The sequence below is a fragment of the Thalassophryne amazonica genome, chromosome 11, assembly GCF_902500255.1.
Source record: "Thalassophryne amazonica chromosome 11, fThaAma1.1, whole genome shotgun sequence".
Classification (NCBI taxonomy): domain Eukaryota; kingdom Metazoa; phylum Chordata; class Actinopteri; order Batrachoidiformes; family Batrachoididae; genus Thalassophryne; species Thalassophryne amazonica.
The window spans coordinates 46,175,829-46,199,134 of NC_047113.1; the positions used below are offsets into that span (position 1 = coordinate 46,175,829).

Below are 23,306 nucleotides of genomic sequence, written 5' to 3' on the forward strand. Positions count from 1 at the left end.
AGCATTTTTGTTTTTTTGAAGGGGGGGGGGGGTCATTGAGGGCTAGGTGTCTGTGGAAATGACGGCGTCTACTGCTTAAAATAGTATTTGTTTTTCTTGTGCATAAAATGAATAAATGGAATAGTCTGGAGTCCCTAATTAAAACTGAAAATGAGTTGCTTTATTTATCAAATAGACAAAACTTTGAAGTTGCTGTTAATTTTAAGAAATGGCTTCATAGCACTTCACAAACTACAAAACCCTCATTATACAATTTACAATAGTCCAGGATTTTTAACGTTCTGCCGTCATTTACAATAAATTGCATGTGTCCAGCAATGGCACCACAACTGTAATAGTTTCTAGGGATTTCAGTGAATGGGACCATAATTTTAATGAGTATCAAAGTACATATCAAAGGCTGGGGAGAACCATTAAGGGATCCCAAAGTAATCTGCACAAGCCTTCAATTAGAACTATAAAAAGATTAATTTGAGGAAAAATCCATCTGCTGTTACCCAAGCCTTGCTGCACATAACCATAGTTAATAGCAAAACATTGATAAGCTACAAATAAGTCAACCTTCCATCTGCATAAATACAGCCCCTCACTTAATATAGATGAGCTGCTTTTCCTGAATTTCAGGCAACAGTGGAAAACGGAACAGTCAAATTCCTGAAGATGTGATGGCATGTCAATCTCTTAGATTCAGACGGATATGAAGATCTGAAAAGCTCTTGTAGGAACGTGCATGTGTTGTCACGAGCCTGTGGCGGAGCTTCGCTGCAGCAGGAGGGAGTGGCACACGTCGCAAACCCGTACAGGCCGAGGGAAGGACGGCAGGGCCAGCTCGTTGCTCGAGCAGCTGTTGCAGTAGATGTCTCCACAGTTCCTACAGTGGTGCTGCAATCAGATATACTCGGGTTAATGGAGTTATGTTGTTTAGGTAACAACTTTCATATACATTAGTCACAAGGTGCTTCACAATTAAAATAAGACAGATACAGAATAAAAGTAAAAAAAAAAAAAGCATAACCCATTGTTCTATCTTTACATGTACAAGTAGCAATCTTGGGGGTTAATGTATCTGAGGTACACTGAGAAGACCTGGAATGGAGGATGAAAGAGCTTGGCCCCTGCTGTGGGGGTACAGGAGGACATAAACTGAGGCCTTGTGAGTATTAGGGTGTTGAAGTGAAATCTGACATGAACAGTAGCTACTGCAGGTCAGGGAGCAAGTGCAGTTGCCACACCACAGAACTGCTCTGGGTTCTGGATAGCAACCACATGGGTGGACAACTTGCATTTCCCCCCATCCCCTTGAAACTACCAATTATCTGTGGCAACCAGTTCAAACATGGGCATCTCTCCTTGACCTCCTCCCGGTGCTGGGGTCCTCAACAGTGTGCTGGATCATGCACAGAAAAATGTGCCACATAGCCAAAATATTGTAGCTGATGTTCCCTCAGAATCCAAGTGGAGCTGTTTAGTCTGCTGCCACTGCGATCCAGACAAGCAGCAGAAAATGAATGGAGAAAAGTTTTCTAAGCTTGATACGGAGGAAGCATGTTTTTTACATCTACATTTCACAGAAACTCAATTCTACCTTTCTGCGTGAGATTGAGAACTCCTTCTGGCAGTGCTTGCAGTGACTGGCCTCGTCATCTTTCAGCCAGGCGTGACCCTGATAGAGGCAACGGACATTCCAGGAATGTTTTTCCACACAATCCAGCATGAAATGTTACATTCTGAACTCCCCAAGACTTTTTACCTTCAGGGCTTTGTTGACCTCTTTGAAGTCCTCCATTTTCAGTTTAGACCTGTGATTAAGGTTTAAGTAAAGTGAAACATGAGACTTAAAAATGTTACCGTATGAAAAAAAAAAAAAAAAAAAAACAGAATTAGGAGCACTTACTGGCTAAGATGCAGTCCCATCTCCTGTAGTGCCTGTTCTTGCTCCTCACACATCCTCTGGAGCTGCTGCTTCTCCTCCTTCAAGTCCTGCAGCTGCTGCTCCATCAACCAACAGGAGTTCAAAAATATGGCGACATATCTCAACACGGTTTGCAAGTAAATAGCTTATATCAATTTATAAAGCATCAATTAATGGCCCTCAGCCATAACTGTGCTGGAGATACTGATTCAAGGTTTCACTGCATCAAGAGTTAAAAATAAATAAAAAGCTACAAGATGCATTAACCATATTATAACCAAATGTAACCAACCAAGCAAATTATGCAACCTTTTACAGAAGGAATTTAAAACAAATACATGAATTCTCAAGTTGCCAAAGAACCCGTTTTCCATCATTTCAAAAGGAAACCCCCTCCTTGATTAGGAACGTGACCTGGTTTCAGAATCAAATGCCACAGACATGATGATTCCGCTTATCAATGCAAGCATGTTATTCTGCACAGGGGCAGTGGCCAAGTGGTTAGTGCGCTTTGTTTCAGTGTGGAAGGTTTCTGATTCAAACCCCATCCCTGCCACATTTCTTCATGTACAACCCCTGGCAAAAATTATGGAATCACCGGCCTCGGAGGATGTTCATTCAGTTGTTTAATTTTGTAGAAAAAAAAAGCAGATCACAGACATGACACAAAACTAAAGTCATTTCAAATGGCAACTTTCTGGCTTTAAGAAACACTATAAGAAATCAGGAAAAAAAATTTGTGGTAGTCAGTAACGGTTACTTTTTCCTTTTCCTTTTCATTTCCCTCTGCTTGGTCTAACCAAGTTGTTCACACACACAGTTGGTTGTTCACAGTCAGCTGTGTCTAAACTCTGGACCAAATACAAACAACATGGGAAGGTTGTTAAAGGCAAACATACTGGTAGACCAAGGAAGACATCAAAGCGTCAAGACAGAAAACTTAAAGCAATATGTCTCAAAAATCGAAAATGCACAACAAAACAAATGAGGAATGGATGGGAGGAAACTGGAGTCAACGTCTGTGACCGAACTGCAAGAAACCTAAAGGAAATGGGATTTACATACAGAAAAGCTAAACAAAAGCCATCATTAAAACCTAAACAGAAAAAAACAAGGTTACAATGGGCTAAGGAAAAGCAACCGTGGATTGTGGATGACTGGATGAAAGTCATATTCAGTGATGAATCTCGAATCTGCATTGGGCAAGGTGATGATGCTGGAACTTTTGTTTGGTGCCGTTCCAATGAGATTTATAAAGATGACTGCCTGAAGAGAACATGTAAATTTCCACAGTCACTGATGATATGGGGCTGCATGTCAGGTAAAGGCACTGGGGAGATGGCTGTCATTACATCATCAAATGAGGTGGGCTTCATAGATAATTGGCAAAGCTTCTGGGGAAAACCTGGTCTTGTTAGGAGAGACGGCATCCATCCCACTTTGGATGGAGTAGCTCTCATTTCTAGAAATCTGGCCAATTTTCTTAAATCCTCCAAACCGTGACTATCCAGGGTTGGGACCAGGAAGCAGAGTTGTAGTCTTACACACCTCTCTGCAGCTTCTCTCCCCCTGCCATCCCCTCATTACCCCATCCCCGTAGAGACGGTGCCTGCTCCCAGACCACCAATAACCAGCAAAAATCTATTTAAGCATAAAAATTCAAAAAGAAAAAATATAGCACCTTCAACTGCACCACAGACTAAAACAGTTAAATGTGGTCTATTAAACATTAGGTCTCTCTCTTCTAAGTCCCTGTTAGTAAATGATATAATAATTGATCAACATATTGATTTGTCATATTGTCATTACTGTGAGTTTCTCTGTGAATTTTCGGACCTTTTGTCTGACTTAGTGCTTAGCTCAGATAAGATAATTATAGTGGGCGATTTTAACATCCACACAGATGCTGAGAATGACAGCCTCAACACTGCATTTAATCTACTGTTAGACTCGACTGGCTTTGCTCAAAATGTAAATGAGTCCACCCACCACTTTAATCATACCTTAGATCTTGTTCTGACTTATGGTATGTAAACTGAAGACTTAACAGTGTTGTTTCTGTGTAGGCTCTCAGTTGTCCAGATGGTTTCCATAGTAGAGAAGCTTGAATCTTCGACTGGACTGGGTTGCTTGATGTGAGGACGTTTCGCTTCAAATCACAGAAGCTTCCTCAGCTAAAATTCTTGCTCTGGTAGTCTGACTTCTGTCTTGACTCTTGTAGAGAAGAATAAACCAGAAGCCAACAAAAGCTGGAGTTTTTAACCTAACCAGACCCCTCCTACCGAGAGGCCGACTGTTATAGGCTAGTGACTAAACAATAGCTCTAATTAGCACCTATTGTGCACTCTCCTAATGATGGGATGGAAGCCTCCCCTGATGGCTCCCTTGTCGACTCTCCTGATGACGTGAATCAGTCATTATATATTATATGTGGGGGGGGTCTCAGACACGCTTTGTCCCCTGTTTACAATGGGGTACTCAGGTCAAAGCAGTTTCAGTCTTTTGTTCATGGTAATGAGTCATTCACGTCATCAGGAGAGTCGTCAAGGGAGCCATCAGGGGAGGCTTCCATCCCATTATAAGGAGAGTGCACAAAAGGTGCTAATTAGAGCTATTGTTTAGTCACTAGCCTATAGCAGTCGGCTTCTCGGTAGGAGGGGTCTGGTTAGGTTAAAAACTCCAGCTTTTGTTGGCTTCTGGTTTATTCTTCTCTACAAGAGTCAAGACAGAAGTCAGACTACCAGAGCAAGAATTTTAGCTGAGGAAGCTTCTGTGATTTGAACGTCCTCACGTCAAGCAACCCAATCCAGTCGAAGATTCAAGCTTCTTTCCTTAACAGTGTTCCCTGAAAACCCCCTTCTGTCTGATCATTTCTTAATAACATTTACATTTACTCTGATGGACTACCCAGCAGTGGGGAATAAGTTTCATTACAATAGAAGTCTTTCAGAAAGCGCTGTAACTAGGTTTAAGGATATGATTCCTTCTTTATGTTCTCCAATGCCATATACCAACACAGGGCAGAGTAGCTACCTAAACTCTGTGAGTGAGATAGATTATCTCGTCAATAGTTTTATATCTTCACTGAGGACAACTTTGGATGCTGTAGCTCCTCTGAAAAAGAGAGCCTTAAATCAGAAGTGCCTGACTCCGTGGTATAACTCACAAACTCGCAGCTTAAAGCAGATAACCCGTAAATTGGAGAGGAAATGACGTCTCACTAATTTAGATGATCTTCACTTAGCCTGGAAAAAGAGTCTGTTGCTCTATAAAAAAAAGCCCTCCGTAAAGCTAGGACATCTTACTACTCATCACTAATTGAAGAAAATAAGAACAACCCCAGGTTTTTTTTCAGCACTGTAGCCAGGCTGACAAAGAGTCAGAGCTCTATTGAGCCGAGTATTCCTTTAACTTTAACTAGTAATGACTTCATGACTTTCTTTGCTAATAAAATTTTAACTATTAGAGAAAAAATTACTCATAACCATCCCAAAGACGTATCGTTCTCTTTGGCTGCTTTCATTGATACCGGTATTTGGTTAGACTCTTTCTCTCCGATTGTTCTGAGTTATTTTTATTAGTTACTTCCTCCAAACCATCAACATGTCTATTAGACCCCATTCCTACCAGGCTGCTCAAGGAAGCCCTACCATTAATTAATGCTTTGATCTTAAATATGATCAATCTATGTACCACAGGCTTTTAAGGTGGCAGTAATTAAACCATTACTTAAAAAGCCATCACTTGACCCAGCTATTTTAGCTAATTATAGGCCAATCTCCAACCTTCCTTTTCTCTCAAAAATTCTTGAAAGGGTAGTTGTAAAACAGCTAACTGATCATCTGCAGAGGAATGGTCTATTTGAAGAGTTTCAGTCAGGTTTTAGAATTCATCATAGTACAGAAACAGCATTAGTGAAGGTTACAAATGATCTTCTTATGGCCTCAGACAGTGGACTCATCTCTGTGCTTGTTCTGTTAGACCTCAGTGCTGCTTTTGATACTGTTGACCATAAAAATTTATTACAGAGATTAGAGCATGCCATAGGTATTAAACGCACTGAGCTGCGGTGGTTTGAATCATATTTATCTAATAGATTACAATTTGTTCATGTAAGTGGGGAATCTTCTTCACAGACTAAGGTTAATTATGGAGTTCCACAAGGTTCTGTGCTAGGACCAATTTTATTCACTTTATACATGCTTCCCTTAGGCAGTATTGTTAGACAGCATTGCTTAAATTTTCATTGTTACGCAGATGATACCCAGCTTTATCTATCCATGAAGCCAGAGGACATATACCAATTAGCTAAACTGCAGGATTGTCTTACAGACATAAAGACATGGATGACCTCTAATTTCCTGCTTTTAAACTCAGATAAAACTGAAGTTATTGTACTTGGCCCCACAAATCTTAGAAACATGGTGTCTAACCAGATCCTTACTCTGGATGGCATTACCCTGACCTCTAGTAATACTGTGAGAAATCTTGGAGTCATTTTTTATCAGGATATGTCATTCAATGCGCATATTAAACAAATATGTAGGACTGCTTTTTTTGCATTTGCGCAATATCTCTAAAATTAGAAAGGTCTTGTCTCAGAGTGATGCTGAAAAACTAATTCATGCATGTATTTCCTCTAGGCTGGACTATTGTAATTCATTATTATCAGGTTGTCCTAAAAGTTCCCTGAAAAGCCTTCAGTTAATTCAAAATGCTGCAGCTAGAGTACTGACAGGGACTAGAAGGAGAGAGCATATCTCACCCATATTGGCCTCTCTTCATTGGCTTCCTGTTAATTCTAGAATAGAATTTAAAATTCTTCTTCTTATAAGGTTTTGAATAATCAGGTCCCATCTTATCTGAGGGACCTCATAGTACCATATCACCCCAATAGAGCGCTTCGCTCTCAGACTGCAGGCTTACTTGTAGTTCCTAGGGTTTGTAAGAGTAGAATGGGAGGCAGAGCCTTCAGCTTTCAGGCTCCTCTCCTCTGGAACCAGCTCCCAATTTGGATGAGGGAGACAGACACCCTCTCTACTTTTAAGATTAGGCTTAAAACTTTCCTTTTTGCTAAAGCTTATAGTTAGGGCTGGATCAGGTGACCCTGAACCATCCCTTAGTTATGCTGCTATAGACTTAGACTGCTGGGGGGTTCCCATGATGCACTGAGTGTTTCTTTCTCTTTTTGCTCTGTATGCACCACTCTGCATTTAATCATTAGTGATTGATCTCTGCTCCCCTCCACAGCATGTGTTTTTCCTGGTTCTCTCCCTCAGCCCCAACCAGTCCCAGCAGAAGACTGCCCCTCCCTGAGCCTGGTTCTGTTGGAGGTTTCTTCCTGTTAAAAGGGAGTTTTTCCTTCCCACTGTCACCAAGTGCTTGCTCACAGGGGGTCGTTTTGACCGTTGGGGTTTTTCCGTAATTATTGTATGCCTTTGCCTTACAATATAAAGCGCCTTGGGGCAACTGTTTGTTGTGATCTGGCGCTATATAAATAAAATTGATTTGATTTTGATCATCAATAAATGCACAAGTTTACGTTGATATTTTGGACACTTTTCTTATCCCATCAATTGAAAGGATGTTTGGGGATGATGAAATCATTTTTCAAGATGATAATGCATCTTGCCATAGAGCAAAAACTGTGAAAACATTCCTTGCAAAAAGACACATAGGGTCAATGTCATAGCCTGCAAATAGTCTGGATCTTAATCCAATTGAAAATCTTTGGTGGAAGTTGAAAAAAATGATCCATGACAAGGCTCCAACCTGCAAAGCTGATCTGCCAACAGCAATCAGAGAAAGTTGGAGCCAGATTGATGAAGAGTACTGTTTGTCACTCATTAAGTCCATGCCTCAGAGACTGCAAGCTGTTATAAAAGCCAGAGGTGGTGCAACAAAATACTAGTGATGTGTTGGAGCGTTCTTTTGTTTTTCATGATTCCATAATTTTTTCCTCAGAATTGAGTGATTCCATATTTTTTCCCTCTGCTTGGTCTAAAAAAGTAACCATTACTGACTGCCACAATTTTTTTCCTGATTTCTTAAAGCCAGAAAGTTGCCATATGAAATGACTTTAGTTTTGTGTCATGTCTGTAATCTGCTTTTTTTCTACAAATTAAACAACTGAATGAACATCCTCAGAGGCCGGTGATTCCATCATTTTTGCCAGGGGTTGTAGTCTGGAAGGGCATCCGGTGTAAAACTTATGCCAAATCAATGTGCAGGTCATGTTGATTTGTCATGTGGCGACCCAGAGTGAGAACAAGGGAATAGCCGAAGGGACTTAAGCCCCCGTCACACATAGCAAGAATGTGTAGGTACCAGGCCGAAACGGCAAAAATTTATATAATTGGACAGTCGCGAGGAAAAGAGGCATGGACAGCCGTGTCACAACCCATACAGATTACCTCGTCCACACCTACACAATGGCATCCAAAGTGTATGTGGACAACAGGTAGATGACAGACTGCCGTCAGATGACCATAAAGACTGCCCAATGTCCTAACGTCTGGATAGCAAATATGGGACCGGAGTGGGAGGGAGCGCTGTGTTCCTCCCTTTGCACAGTCCCTGCCGGTACTGGACATCACACTACAACCGACATATAGACCGGACTCACACCGTATGTCAAAGCTGATGATGAATTACAAAGCAGCATGGTGTGACTGCTTGATCCACTGTCAGCAAACTTTCAGCAAAGGTGTCCAGTGGCACACTCGCACGCTTAGTGGCTCATGCAGCCGTAAAGAACACACACGCACACAGCTGAGTGATCATGCCAGCGTGTGTGTATGCGTGCCACTGAACACCTTTGCTGAAAGTTTGCAGCAGTCCCACCATGCGTCAGATGCAGCCTGTTCAACTGTTTTGCTCACTTCAGGAGCACAATGCAAGTCTGTACACTGTGATGTCGGTTGGATTATCACATGGGATTTAATTTTGCCATGGTTATGTGCAGCACAGCAGCCTGGTGAGAGGCTTTTCACTACAGGCTGTGGTTTGGATCCTCTGCACTGTCCTGGTGGTGAGTTTCATGTTTAATAACCTTGCATGGCCTGGCGATACAGTTCCATGTCACACCTCAGAGTTTAGATGGTGATCAGGGAATAATAAGTATATTACAGCGGTAAGCTCCATTCAGCTCCGTGCCTGACGTGCATTATGACGCATTACTGCTCATGAGACCACCGAGAGGCGCAGCAGCACACGGTACTTTCAGTTTGATTGTGTGCTGGTCACACCCACTGTACATGATGAACGCCTGCTTACATACATATTATTACATAACATTTCCTTTGCCCTCCCTGGCCGGGGTCCAGTGGAGGTAGACATCCATGACAACATGCCAGCAGGCTTTGCTGGGACCGATCAATCTCAGAGCTCAATCAACTGCGATCAGAGAAGAAGAAGAAGATGATTCAAGCTTCTCTACTATGGAAACCACCTGGACAACTGAGAGCCTACACAGAAACATTGCGACCAACTGTGGGCATGAGGCCCTGGCACTGGTATGTAAGCTGGAAAAGACTGCTAAAAAGATAGCTAACTTTAGAAACCACTTAAGATTTAACCCGAGATGCAAACAAAACAATGTTATTCCCAAATGCATGAAGCAAAAGGCACTAGAAGCAGGTCACACAGCAGAAAAGATCCAGCACAGTTACCTTAGGAGGATTTTGAGTCTTAGAATTAGAAGGCTTCATTTTAAAATATTAGACCTCCAAAATAATCTGGATAGTCTGCACAAAATGTTAGAAACCTTAGTGGGGGAAGAGGCCCATAATAAGATCACAAAGTTCATAGTTAAAATTCAAATGGCTGAGCATTTAAAAAGTAAGGAGCGGCAAATCAGGAAGTTTTACAACCTTTTAGTGCAGAAAAGGTGTACTTTCAGTGGGAGTATTTTTAAAGATACACCCAGACAAATTAGTGACAACAGGGAAAATTGGGTAAAGAATCTCTCCAACAGGGTTCTTACACAGACAGAAAAGGATGTGCTCGCTAAATGACTAAATTTCTCAGTGACCCCTAAACATATTCCGACAGTAGATTACATCACTGCAGTAGAGTCAGCCATTAAACATAACAGTTTGTCAGAGTCAGAAGCTGGGGACCTCCGACTAAGAGTCACAGCAGTGCTGAACAGTGTTAAGCCTCCTCTGTCCAACATCACAGGAGAAGAACGGAAAGCTTTGTCAGCACTGCAAAAGGACCAAAGCATCCTTATCCTGCCAGCGGATAAAGGCAGATGCACAGTGGTCCTGAACACATCGGACTACGAGGCCAAGATCAACAACTTGCTCAGTGACTCCAACACATATGAATGTCTGAAGAGAGACCCCACGAGCGGCTATAAGAAGAAAATCATTAGCTACCTCCAAAACCTGGAGAAAGAGGGACTCATCAACAGGCAGACATACTACAGACTGTACCCTGGGGACGCCACTCCGTGCATCTATGGACTGCCCAAAATCCACAAACAGGACGTGCCACTCAGGCCTATTGTATGTAGCACAGATTCCATCACGTACAATTTGGCCAAGTACCTCAAGTGGATTTTGGCTCCTCTAGTGGGTAACTCAGACCACCATGTGGACAACACACAAGATTTTGTGAACAAGATCAAGGACCTACAGCTGGAGGCAGATGAAACTATGGTGTCATTTGATGTGACATCGTTGTTCACCTGCATCCCCACTGCTGAGGCCGTCTCAGCTGTGAGGCAGAGACTGCTGGAGGATGTGTCTCTACTTGAAAGGACCAAAGTCACACCAGACCACATCTGCCAACTCTTGGAGATCTGTCTCAACACCACGTATTTCCTGTTTAGAGGGAATTACTACAGGCAGATTCATGGTTGTGCGATGGGGTCTCCGGTATCCCCCATTGTGGCCAATGTGTACATGGAGCGAGTGGAGAAGACAGCCTTGACGTCTTTCACAGGCATCTCTCCCAGTCACTGGTTCAGATATGTTGATGACACATGGGTCAAAATCGAGCAACAGCAAGTTGAGGATTTTACAGAACACATCAACTCGGTGGACGCCAATATCAAGTTCACACATGAGGATGCCAGAAACAACCATTTAGCCTTCCTGGACTGTGATGTTACGATTGGAGAGAGCAGGCAGCTCCAGATAGAGGTTTACAGAAAACCAACTCACACTGACCAATATCTGCTCTTCGGCTCAAACCACCCCCTTGAACACAAGCTCGGGGTGATCAGGACGCTTCAACACAGAGCCCTACAGGTGCCCACAACTGCAGAGGGAAGGGCTAAAGAACAACAACGTGTCCGGAAAGCTATCACAGTATGTGGGTACCCACGATGGTCCCTGGACAAAGTGCAGAAGTCCCAGAGAACAAAGAGGCCAGATAGACAGGAGACGGAGACAAGAAGAAGAGGAGTGTCTCTCCCTTATTTAGCAGGAGTAGGGGAAAAACTACAGAGGATCTTCAGACAGCACAAAATCCCAGTTTACTTTAAACCGGTTAACACCTTGAGACAGAAATTAATTCACCCTAAGGACATGATCCCTAGTTACAAACAGAGCAATGTAGTGTATTCTATCAGATGTCAGGAAAACTGTAACGAACACTACATAGGTGAAACGAAGCAACCTTTACACAAAAGGCTATACCAGCACCGCAGAGAGGGCGCCAGTGGACCTCAGTCTGTGGTTCACCTCCACCTGAAAGACACTAACCACACTTTTGAGGACAAGGAAGTTAAAATATTAGCCAGAGAGAAGAAATGGTTTGAGAGAGGGGTCAAGGAGGCATTCTTTGTGAAACGTTTGAAACCCAGCCTTAACCGGGGAGGGGGTCTGAGACATACACTATCCCCTGTTTACAATGGGGTACTCAGGTCAAAGGAGTTTCAGTCTTTTGTTCATGGTAATGAGTCATTCACGTCATCAAGGGAGCCATCAGAAAGGCATCCATCCCATCATTAGAGGGACAGCTGTCCTACCATTAGGTGTGCTAACTACAGCACAATAGTTGCTAATTAGAGTCGACAAGGGAGCCATCAGGGGAGGCTTCCATCCCATCATTAGGAGAGTGCACAATAGGTGCTAATTAGAGCTATTGTTTAGTCACTAGCCTATAGCAGTCTGCCACTCAGTAGGAGGGGTCTGGTTAGGTTTAAAACTCCAGCTTTTGTTGGCTTCTGTTTTATTCTTCTCTACAAGAGTCAGACAGAAGTCAGACTTCCAGAGCAAGAATTTTAGCTGAGGAAGCTTCTGCGATTTGAAGCGAAACGTCCTCGCGTCAAGCAACCCAGTCCAGTCGAAGATTCAAGCTTCTCTACTACTGCGATCAGATAATTTCAGATGCTGTTTTGATGCCGTTAGAATATGTAGACTGTGATCAGAAAACTGCGATCCAAAACTGCACACAGACCTCCATCAGATGTGCATCGCATCTCGATGGCACCAAGAGTGTTTTGAACATGTGCAACACACTCGGGACAGCCGAGCGAATGGGAAAAATATGTAGATGCTCACAGACTGCCGTCCATTGGTCTTCAGACCACACCTCAATATTTCCCGATTGTGGCCGGATGTGTCATTCTGACGCAATTCGGCCTCAATCGGTGTATGTGTCATGGGAGTATTACTATTGCCAGCATGTTATTCTGACACCTATGTGATGCAAAACGGTACACATTATTACATCACATCTGACATCATGACATTAAAATCTGCATCTAGCAACAAGGCAAACAGCTGCACTGACTTTGAAACCTGTGTAGGCCTACATTTTTTCCCCAAACAGGAAACTCATCAATAACTGATATTGGAATCAATAAAGAATTGGACTGATAAGCAGAATCGATAATGACTTTGAAAAACAATTGTCAATTCCCATCCATATCCCTGATTTAAGTAAGCCCTGTGGTGTGTGCAGTACAGACTGCTTGCAGGCCCTGGAACTGTTGGAGTTGAGTACGGAGCTCAGTGCTGTTGTCCTGTTCCCTCTGCAGACTTCTCTGTAGGCTTTGCCTCTCCTCCCTCTCAGTGCGCAGTTCATTCTCCAAATCCAGTCTAGAAACAGAAGGAACATTCTAACTCAGTTCTTGTCGGACCATCAACTGAGTTACCTTTGCGTGCAGTGGATCTTGACTACAGAGACCACAGCATGCAAACTATTCTGTTTGACTCACCACTAACGGGCCAGAGTTTTAACAGATCTTCAGGAAAACACACACCTACCTGATCCCCAGCCCAGAATAAACTAATTTATTTAAAGCAGTGCATGGTGTAAGTGTCTCATGTATAATTTTACTTTTTATACTTGACACCTGAGGATAACTGCAACCAGATCTCTGCACCTTATCTGTGTTAAAATGGAGCTCAAAAACTACTGAATTTACTAGCTTGTAAAAGTTCACGCAGTTCTGCAACCGAATTCTAAAATGATGCATAACAGATCACCTTAAGAGAATTACCCATTTTCAATTGTGAGAAATGGCACTGAAAGCAGGCTTCAAATACAACCCCAAGTCCAATGAAGTTGGGACATTGTGTGAAATGTAAATAAAAACAGAATACAATGATTTGCAAATCATCTTCAACCTATATTCAATTGAATACACCACAAAGACAAGATATTTAATGTTTGAACTGATAAACTTTATTGTTTTTGTGCAAATATTTGCTCATTTTGAAATGGATGCCTGCAACACGTTTCAAAAAAGCTGGGACAGTGGTATTTTTACCACTGTGTTACATCACCTTTCTTTCAAACAACACCCAATAAGTGTTTGGGAACTGAGGACACTAATTATTGAAGCTTTGAAGGTGGAATTCTTTCCCATTCTTGCTGGATGTACGACTTCAGTTGTTCAACAGTCCGGGGTCTCAGTTGTCATATTTTGTACTTCATAATGTGCCACACGTTCAATGGTTGACAGGTCTGGACTGCAGGGAGGCCAGTCTAGCACTCTTTTACTACAAAGCCACGCTGTTGTAACATGTGCAGAATGTGGCTTGGCATTGTCTTGCTGAAATAAGCAGGGACATCCCTGAAAAAAGACATTACTTGGATGGCAGCATGTGTTGCTCCAAAACCTGGATGTACCTTTCAGCATTGATGGTGCCATCACAGATGTGTAATTTGCCCATGCCACCATACCCCCATACCATCACAGATGCTGGCTTTTGAACTTTGCACTGGTAACAAACTGGATGGTCTTTTTCCTCTTTTGTCTGGAGGACACAACGTCCATGATTTCCAAAAACAATTTGAAATGTGGACTCAACTTTGTGCCTGTCAATTTCAAATGAGCTCAGTCCCAGAGAAGGCAGCGGTGTTTCTGGATGTTGTTGATGTATGGCTATCGCTTTGCATGGTAGAGTTTTAACTGGCAATTGTAGATGCAGCGACGAACTGTGTTAACTGACAATGGTTTTCTGAAGTGTTCCTGAGCCCATGCGGTAAGATCCTTTACACAATGTTGTTGGTTTTTAATGCAGTGCCACCTGAGGGATCGAAGGTCGCGGGCACTCAATGTTGGTTTTTAGCCTTGTCGCTTGCGTGAAGAACTTTCTCCAGGTTCTCTGAATCTTCTGATTACATTATGGGCTGTAGATGATGGAATCTCTAAATTCCTTGCAATTGAACATTGAGAGACATTGTTCTTAAACTGTTGGACTATTCTTTCATGCAGTTGTTCACAAAGTGGTGATCCTCGCCCCATCTTTGCTTGTGAACAGCTGAAACCTTTGGGGATGCTCCTTTTATACCCAATCATGACACACACAATTATTGTCCTCAGTTCCCAAATGCTTAATGAGTGTTGCTAGAAGGAAAGGTGATGCAACACAGTGGTAAACATACCACTGTCCCAGCTTTTTTGAAACACGTTGCAGGCATCCATTTCAAAATGGGCAAATATTTGCACAAAAACAATAAAGTTTATTAGTTTGAACATTAAATATCTTGTCTTTGTGGTGTACTCAATTGAATATAGGTTGAAGAGGATTTGCAAATCATCATATTCTGTTTTTAGTTAGATTTGACACAACGTCCCAACTTCATTGGAATTGGGGTTGTATGAACTTCATAATTTGACATGCACCTTCCTGAAAGGTCCAGCGGGTGCCACTGTTCACTAGGTTGGCAGCACAGCTCCTGCTTTTCACTCTTAACACTATCAAGCTGAGAACAGAAGGAATGATGTTGTGGAACAGTTTAGCGTCTATCTATAAGACAGATGGTTATTTTAGAGATGTGGGGATGGACTGGTTGTTTATTCCAAATAACTGCCTTTATAGTCTTTTTTCCTTCTACACAGCACTTTCTGTTTTATTGTTTGAGAACTTTCTGCAAGTTTGAACTTGTACATCTATATATTTTTTTGCTGGGTGTTTTCACCTCAGTCTGTCCAGGTCAGCCAACTGTTTCTGCAACGTGTCAACTTTTGCTTCCAGTTGCCCCTTCATGTCTTTGTCTGACTGGTCACTCTGTTTGCACTGACGCTCTGACATGTCGAGTCTGTGACACATCAACGGCAGAGAGAAAGAACTTGACAGTAATTGGAATTAATGACTTTTGAAATAATTAGAATACACAGGACTTCAGTAAATACACCTTGGACTAAATCTTTCAAACTCAATTTTTTGCTGCTGCACATATTTCATTTGATCAAATGTGCATGAAATCAGTCAGAGAGTCTGCTTTATTTCCATATAGACTCTATAGAGCTATTTAAATATAACAATTACAAGACGGATTTAATTTTTTTCCTGAGTTGCTTCTAACTGGCATGATGTGGAGTTAGTTTGGGAGTGTGTGGTTGTATTTGAGGATCTAACTGAAAAAGAAAGGAAAAACAAAATCAAACAAAGCAGTGCCTTATTGCATAAAAGGCACGGGAGAAAATGTGAATAATTAAGTCAAAGCTTCTGGAGCACAATTTTGGATTTCCACAAAACAGTTTGCTCCTCAGGAGCCACTCTGCAATAGTTCATGGCGCCATGAGCAGCTGTATAATCTGTTACATGTCAAATATATATATAAATTAAATTTTCATATCTTTTTGTACCAAATGACCTTACAGTGTAAATTTTTTTGTTTTTGGGAGATAAATGCATGGAGGAAATAGTGTAACTGAAACCTCCTCTTTAACGTTTAATAAACCTGACAGGCAATAGTTCTTCAGTTCAAGCCTTAAATACAGCTAAACATTCACAAAGAAGCTTTTACAAAAATTTTCATCTATTTCTAGAATCTTTCATGGCATTTAAATATGAATTATTTTTGTTCAGCATCACCTGACCCACTAAAAATCCAGCATAATGGAGGGGAAGCAATAATTCTGTTATAACAATTATGCATATTTAAATGACTTTATATGAAATACACATGCTACGAGACAACACACACATTGTTGATAAAATGGAATATGTGAAGTATGACAAAATGGAGTTTGAAAGATTTTAGTCAGAGTGTATGTAAACTCATGCCTGCAACTATGCAGAAGCAGTTGTCCCAAAAGAATGTTGACGCAAAGGCTCACACGCAACAGCACCCACCTCTGCTCTAGTTCCATCATCACTTTTTCCATATCATTCATCTTCTGCTCCAGCTGAACAGCTTCCGCCTGTTTTTTTTCTGCTTCTCGTTCAGAGTCCTGAGGAGTCACACAGTGACAGGTTGTGTTAGTGTGCATTCTCTCTGGGAGGTCAATCAGAAGACAACATGTCTGTGTGAGTCTACCTGTGCCTTGTGAAACATTTGCAGGTTAAGAGCCTTGACTTGGTCAAGCTGTAGCCGCAGTGCTGCCAGGGTGTCCTGTTTCTCATGTGTGTCCTTCTCCAGTAGTCTCATGGCCACCTCCATCTCCTGCTTCAGTCCCACCTGCAGCTCCAACTCCCGCTCAAGCTCCTAACACCATTGCAAACGCACAAAATGCAAGAGTCAAATTCACTTCTTGGGTTTGAAAGCTGCAGTGAATACTCAGATTATCTTTGTGCAAGAAGGACAAATTGTCAACTAAAATACGAGGGTTCAAGTCCTGTGTTGTGGACTGCACACCTTGTTGACGCTAGCTAGCACACTCGCGCAACTCCGCCAGCTTCCCTTAGATTATTTTTCTGACAAGACATCATCACACATGGTGAAGTTGGAGAGATCTGATCCTTTTCTGCCATGTGCTGGAGCTTTTTCCAGTTCAGATTTGGGCCACTAAATCCCAGTACATATCAGACATCAACCTGATCTCAGAGAGAACAGTCAGGTTGAATTTGATGAACCCCTCCCTCCATGTTTCATCTCTTTCCGTGTCCATTTCGCTGTCTCACATCTGCAATCAATAACTGGAAGCAACAGCAGAATTATTGCTTTGGTTGGTTGTCACATTCTCACCTTTTCATCATCACCATCTGAACTGTGATGCTGCAAATAATCCTTGACAATTACTTTGCAATCCATTGACAATATGTGGCTGTTGCATGAGCTTTGTGTGTGTGTGTTTGTCACCCAAAACTGCAGGAGACTGCATTTGGTTTCACACATACTTGCTAACTGCTGCAACATCAGTACTTGAGCCAATATTGTGATGAGGTGTGATCACATATGATCACCTTTGTTGCATGTGTGAGACAAGCATTAATGATGAACAATAAATTTATTCTACACTTGAGAAGGCCGGACCTGGCGAATGCGCTTTTCCTCTTTGTACTGCTTCCACACCACGTTGTACATCTCATCCAGGCCCTGCCGAGTCTGCTTGTATGTCTCCAGCTCCACCTGACTGTCTTGCAGAGCTGCCTGCAAACATAAACACAATAAACTCTATTTTTTTTTTTTTTTGCTTTTAATTACTGTGGATGCAACACCATTTATCCTTCTGACCGCCTCCTTTTTTTGGTTGGTCTGCAAGATTGACTCAGTATCTTTCCTCAGCTGTTCTTGTTCTTCCTGCAGGGAGTTAATTCTGTCCGTCGCTGCAGTCAGCTGAGAAAAAGGATAACTGGTTGATCTGGTTGCACCATGTACACACACATTTCATGTTTACATGTGCAAGTGATGTGCAACGGTTTGCCTGAGTCACAAAGTAAAGACTTTGTTCAGACACCATCTAAATGTGAGCACAGACAACACCTCCACCCAAACTACTGACCTCCTCTACAAGTTTAAAATTAGTTTTCTCCAGGGAGTCCATCTTAGCCTGAAGGTCAGTGACGGTGCCACTTAGGTGACGATTTAACTCCTCAATGTAGTGCTTCTGATCCAATATGGCTGTCATCTTGGCATCACTAAAGAACAAAAGAATGAGAGCGGAAAGGAGGAGGAAGAATCTGTTTGGAATGTTATCATTATCATGTCAAGTGCTACAGAAAAAAGGAGTAAATAAGAACTGTTCTGTTAATCAGGAAACAGACACTTACTCCTTAGGAGTCTCACTATTAGCCTGGTCTTTGAGGTAAAGGGAGAAATCAATAATTCCTACCTAAAATGAGGAAAAAAAAACAAATGCTCAATACATTTTGATTCACCCATTAAAAGACAAGCAGGATGTAAGATGCAAACTGGGACAGTGTACAATGAGAGACACAGCCAAGTGTTATGAAAACTGTACAGGAACATCTGTGCTGCATACCGATAAGTCAACAAGTCCTGATGGGAGATGTCGACAAAGGTGGTTGAGAATGACAGGGCTAAGGTCCTGTGGGACTTCAAATTCCAGACAGACAAGAAGCTGCTGGTCAACCAACCAGACATAGTGGTGGTTGACAAGGGAATGAAAACCATAGTTGTGATTGATGTGGCTGACACCAACATCAGAAAGAAGGAGCATGAGAAAATTGAGAAGTACCAAGGACTGAAGGAGCAACTGGAGCATTTGTGGAAGGTAAAGTCCAAAGGGGTGCCAGTGGTAATAGAAGGATTACGAGCTATAACCCCCAAACTGCAAGAGTGGCTCCATCAGATTCCAGGCACAACAGACTCCTAAGAACAGCTAAGATACTGTGCAGAACCCTCAAACTCTCAGACCTCTGGTAGAGGACCCGAGCTTGAGGAACACGCATACCCACCCCACAAATGGTCCAAATTTTGATATCGGCCTGTGACCTTGACTTTATCCATTTTTTTCTCAAAATGAAATGACTGCCCTTGGCTGATCCTCAAATATTCCTCTATGTTTGGCCCAAATGGCTTTAAAAATCTTAAGTTGTTTTGTTCACACAGTGGACAGTCACATACTGTAAGACTGAAAACAATATACCTGGATACCACTGCTGCACATGGGTGTTAAAAAACACACACACACACACACACACACCTCACCTGAGAATCAAGATCTTCACCTTTAATACAGAGATTAGCGTCAATTACATTTAGGCCAACCAACATTCCCCCCATCACTGCCCCCTCCTCTTCCATCATCAAAGCTCCGGGGTCATAAAACTCACTGAAAAAAAAAAAAAGACATGGATGTAAGTGGAAATCTGGAAAAAGAACTCTGAAGTTATTTTGTGAACAAGTTAATACAGATCACATGCAGTACTGTGCAAAAGTTTTAGACACCCTGGAATCTTTTAGAGCTGACAACAAATACACATAAGTACAGGCCTAAAACCCATCACTTTGTAACGTCATGGTCCCATTTGATCTTAAACATCAAACATATATATCTGCTAAATAGCTCTCAGTTTTCTTTCAAACTGCAGGGGAAAATATCTGATTTTTTTCACATGTCAGAATAGCGGTGGGAGATTGTGATTTATTGTCATATCAACATCTATGGCTATTTCACAGCAAAATGGTAGTGAATGCATTTAAAGGAATGATGAAAACAAAGAACAAATAAATAATAAGTTACACATAATAAAAACAACTAAATAAGACTCATAAGAGTCACATGATCACAAAAAACAGTGTATTTTTGAAGGTGAAAAGTAGATGTACATTTTTAAAAAAGTATTACATATTTTGCAGTTTCTTCTTATTTGTTAGATAAAATAAATGCAAGTAAAACCTTTGCACTGTACTATAAGCACTGAAACTAACCTGAGGAGATCTCTACGGTCCAGCAGAGCTTTCATATAGTCGGCTATTTTCTTTTGCATGAGTGCTAAATGCAGCCAGGCCCTTCCTCGTCCCAAACCCGTCCTGAAAGACAACAAACCAAAATTTAAACCACAAAGGACAGAGGTGTATTTGGCCTGCAGGAAAAGGATCTGCAACTGCTTACTTAATACCGGGCAGATCTCTGGCACTTGTGGCAATATGAACGGACTCTGGGCACAACTTCTCTATCAGTTCCAGAGGGCCCCATATAGACTTACTGTGACCAATGAAGGATTTCTTTGCTATTAAGACAAAAAGCAAAAACAATCTTATGGAGGTTGATCGGTTGGTGTCAAAGTCATAATCTGAATTGAAGTGGAGTTTATAATGCAAAAAGGATGTGACTGCAGTCTCACATTTTAATCCATGTTTTAGGCAGTGCTCCAGGACGACAAAGAACTGCTGTAGAGGAGGGTAGTCAGAGTCCAGAGTCCTGCCCAGATTCAGTGAGGACTGAATTAACCCTTTAATGCTGAGCTTTAGCATGCTGAGAAGATTGGATCTTTCTATCGCTAAAGGGTAGCTGGCAGGTGGAACTGTATTTAAAAAAAAAAAAAAAAGAAGAAGCAATGAAATGTGATCTGGCAGACAGTTGCAGGAGGAAGTTATCACATGACTGGAGAAATAGAGACTTTTGGTTACAGCAGCAACAAGCAGCAGTGGCATTATTGGTCACCAGAATGCAGTGATTAGCAAACAGGCTTCATAAAAGGCACCCAAACAAAAGGCCAACTTTATATGAGCCTGTCTGAACAAAAATACGGATTTCACCATTTACCTCCAAAAGTATTTGGCCCCTTGGTATTTCACACGTTTTAATTTGTTTATACCATTTCAAATACAAAAAGCAAATCTGGCTTCTCAATGTAAAAATTTCTAAAATTATCTTCCTTAATTTTAAACTCAAAGCAAATCGGTCTAACTTGATATAAATGCAGGAATAAAAATGTAAAAGCCAAGATGATAGGTTGTATAAGTAATGGGCCCCCCTGATATAACACCTGTAAATAATCTGTTTTATTGCCAGTTTTCTTCAGACAAGTCATGGGATGGATACATGAACATTTCCAAGTCACTGAATATGTCTTGGACTTAATTTACATCAATTATGAAGAAATACAAACAGTATGGCACTCTATGGTAAATCTGTGTGGAGTAGACAGTTCTCAAAAACTGAATGACTGCAAGAAGGAGAAGAGTGAGGAAAGCCACAAAGACACCCAAATGAAGTTATAGGCTTCTGTGGCTGTGATTGGAGTACCTATGCACAGTGCATGTTTGGCATTTTAGAATCACCACGTCTATACACATATCTGGTGAGCTGAATGTATCGTCACACACCAAATAATTACTGCAAACTATAACATTAAAAGTCTCCAACATGGCCCAAAACAGGTGGTTGACTGGTTCTCGTCTGTATCTATCACAATACAAACTTTCACAGCTGAATGTTCTGTACTTTTTGTCGAGTTACTGACGGAATATTTGCTAACCCGCTGACTCATTGACTCCATGCTTGACCAGTTAATGAAGGGAATAATAATAATAATAATAATAATAATAATAATAAATGTTCACAACGTACCTGGAAGTTTTTTCGGGGCGTTGCTGATCCCGTTTTCGGGCTCCTTGTCCGTAGGGGAACTGGCAGTGTGAGCTGGTGTAGAGTGTCTCAGAGTCTCCGTGGCCTTCCGAGCCATAGAGACGAGCGGCGCGGACCAACTCGGTTCCGACGCCGAAACCGACTCCGTGGTCCGGTTCTGACCGTCACTGCAGCTCGTGTCAACGGCGTCCGTCACGACCTCCGAGCCTTCATCTGGGTCTCGGTGTTTAACTTCGCCGTCCGGAACATCTGTGTTTACCTCTCCTCCCTCGTCCGCCATACTTGTTTGTCCCCCGTCCTCCTCTCGCTGCCAGTGCTCACGTGATCAGACCAGAGCAATCGAGTTGGCGCGCGCTCTACTCCTGTTATATTGACGTGAATGTAACAGTTTTATCAAAACATCAAGCGCTACACAGTTGAAATAAGAAAATATTCACAACTCATCAGATAAAAAAAACAAACTAAGTATAAACAATAGCAAAACAAAACAAACAACAACAACAAAAAGCTACAACGTTTGTGTATGTGTGCGTCTGTGGTATGTTCACTGCACTGCAAAAATGTGGTTGGGTTACTCTGGTAAGTCCATCCTGGTCAGCTTGAAAAAGCAACAGTTAATAGTAAATGCTGTCATTTTTTACCTCTCTGTCTTAAAAGGGCGTATAATGAGAACAAACTCATTAAAAACTTGTGAAAGATCAATGTCAAAAGCTTTATGTGAGTCTATCTGTCAACATGACCTCCAGTTGCACTGGAGCTGGATTCTTCTGAACATTGATTTTTTGGTTTAGGGTCAGGTTTAAGGTTGGTGACGGTCGTGTTTTTACAATCTAAAGTAGAGCTCCCCAATCTCCCCATTCTGCCGACGAAAAAACACAATCGAAGCCACTGCTAACTTACCCACATTGGTTCACTGATTGGTGCAACAACAACGATGTGATCCTGAATGTGGAGAAAACCAAAGAGCTGGTGATCGACTTCAGAAGAAGATGCCCCCCGCCCCATACACCCATTTACGTTGAGGACTCTGCTGTTGAGATTGTGTAGAAATCAAAATTCCTGATGGTTCATGTCTCTAACAACCTGACCTGGTCTCTGCACATATCCTGTCTGGTTAAAAAGGCCAACCAGTGTCTGCACTTTCTCCGTAGATTAAAGAGTGCCCATCTGACCCCGGCTGTCCTCATCTCCTTCTACATAGGAACAACAGAGTGTACTAACCAGTATTATCTCTCTGTTTCATGAAAGTAGCAGCCTTCCAGACAGGAAGGCACTGGGGATGGTTGTAAGGGCAACAGAGAACATTAATGGGGTCAGGCTGCCAACCAATGGTGACCTGGGAGAACAGCGCTGCTTGTCCAGAACAGGATAATCAGGGACACTTCACATCCCTATAACAAACTGGTTTTCCTCCTGCCCGCAGGTAAACAGTACCGTTGTTGTGTGGGCCGCCAGAAGAGGAGGTACTGCTGGCCCACCACCAGAGGGCGCCCTGCCTGAAGTGCAGGCTTCAGGCACGAGAGGGCGCTGCCGCCACGGATACAGCCGAGGGTGACAGCTGTCACTCATTATCTCTTGACAGCTGTCACCCATCTACTCTACATCATCTCACTCCATAAAGACCAGACGTCATCTCCACCTCTTTGCCGAGATATCGTACTTCTATGGAGGTAACTTCTCTGCCTGTATTAATTGATTCCAAGA

The 23,306-nt window shown here is 42.1% G+C and overlaps 1 protein-coding gene across 1 annotated transcript; it reads right to left on the reverse strand.

The window, feature by feature from the left end:
- Positions 1-138: 138 nt before the first annotated feature.
- Positions 139-21,921, reverse strand: rufy1 (RUN and FYVE domain containing 1). Its single transcript, XM_034181458.1, has 17 exons — positions 21,585-21,921; positions 20,356-20,535; positions 20,124-20,241; positions 19,940-20,041; positions 19,217-19,340; positions 18,316-18,377; positions 18,048-18,183; positions 17,780-17,881; positions 17,579-17,695; positions 16,643-16,810; positions 16,459-16,556; positions 15,299-15,418; positions 12,837-12,966; positions 1,895-1,989; positions 1,751-1,799; positions 1,586-1,663; positions 139-882 (listed from the first exon to the last, which is right to left on the reverse strand). Exons 1-17 carry the CDS (start codon positions 21,880-21,882, stop codon positions 739-741), a joined length of 2,121 nt encoding a protein of 706 aa, XP_034037349.1. The 5' UTR covers positions 21,883-21,921; the 3' UTR covers positions 139-738.
- Positions 21,922-23,306: the final 1,385 nt, after the last annotated feature.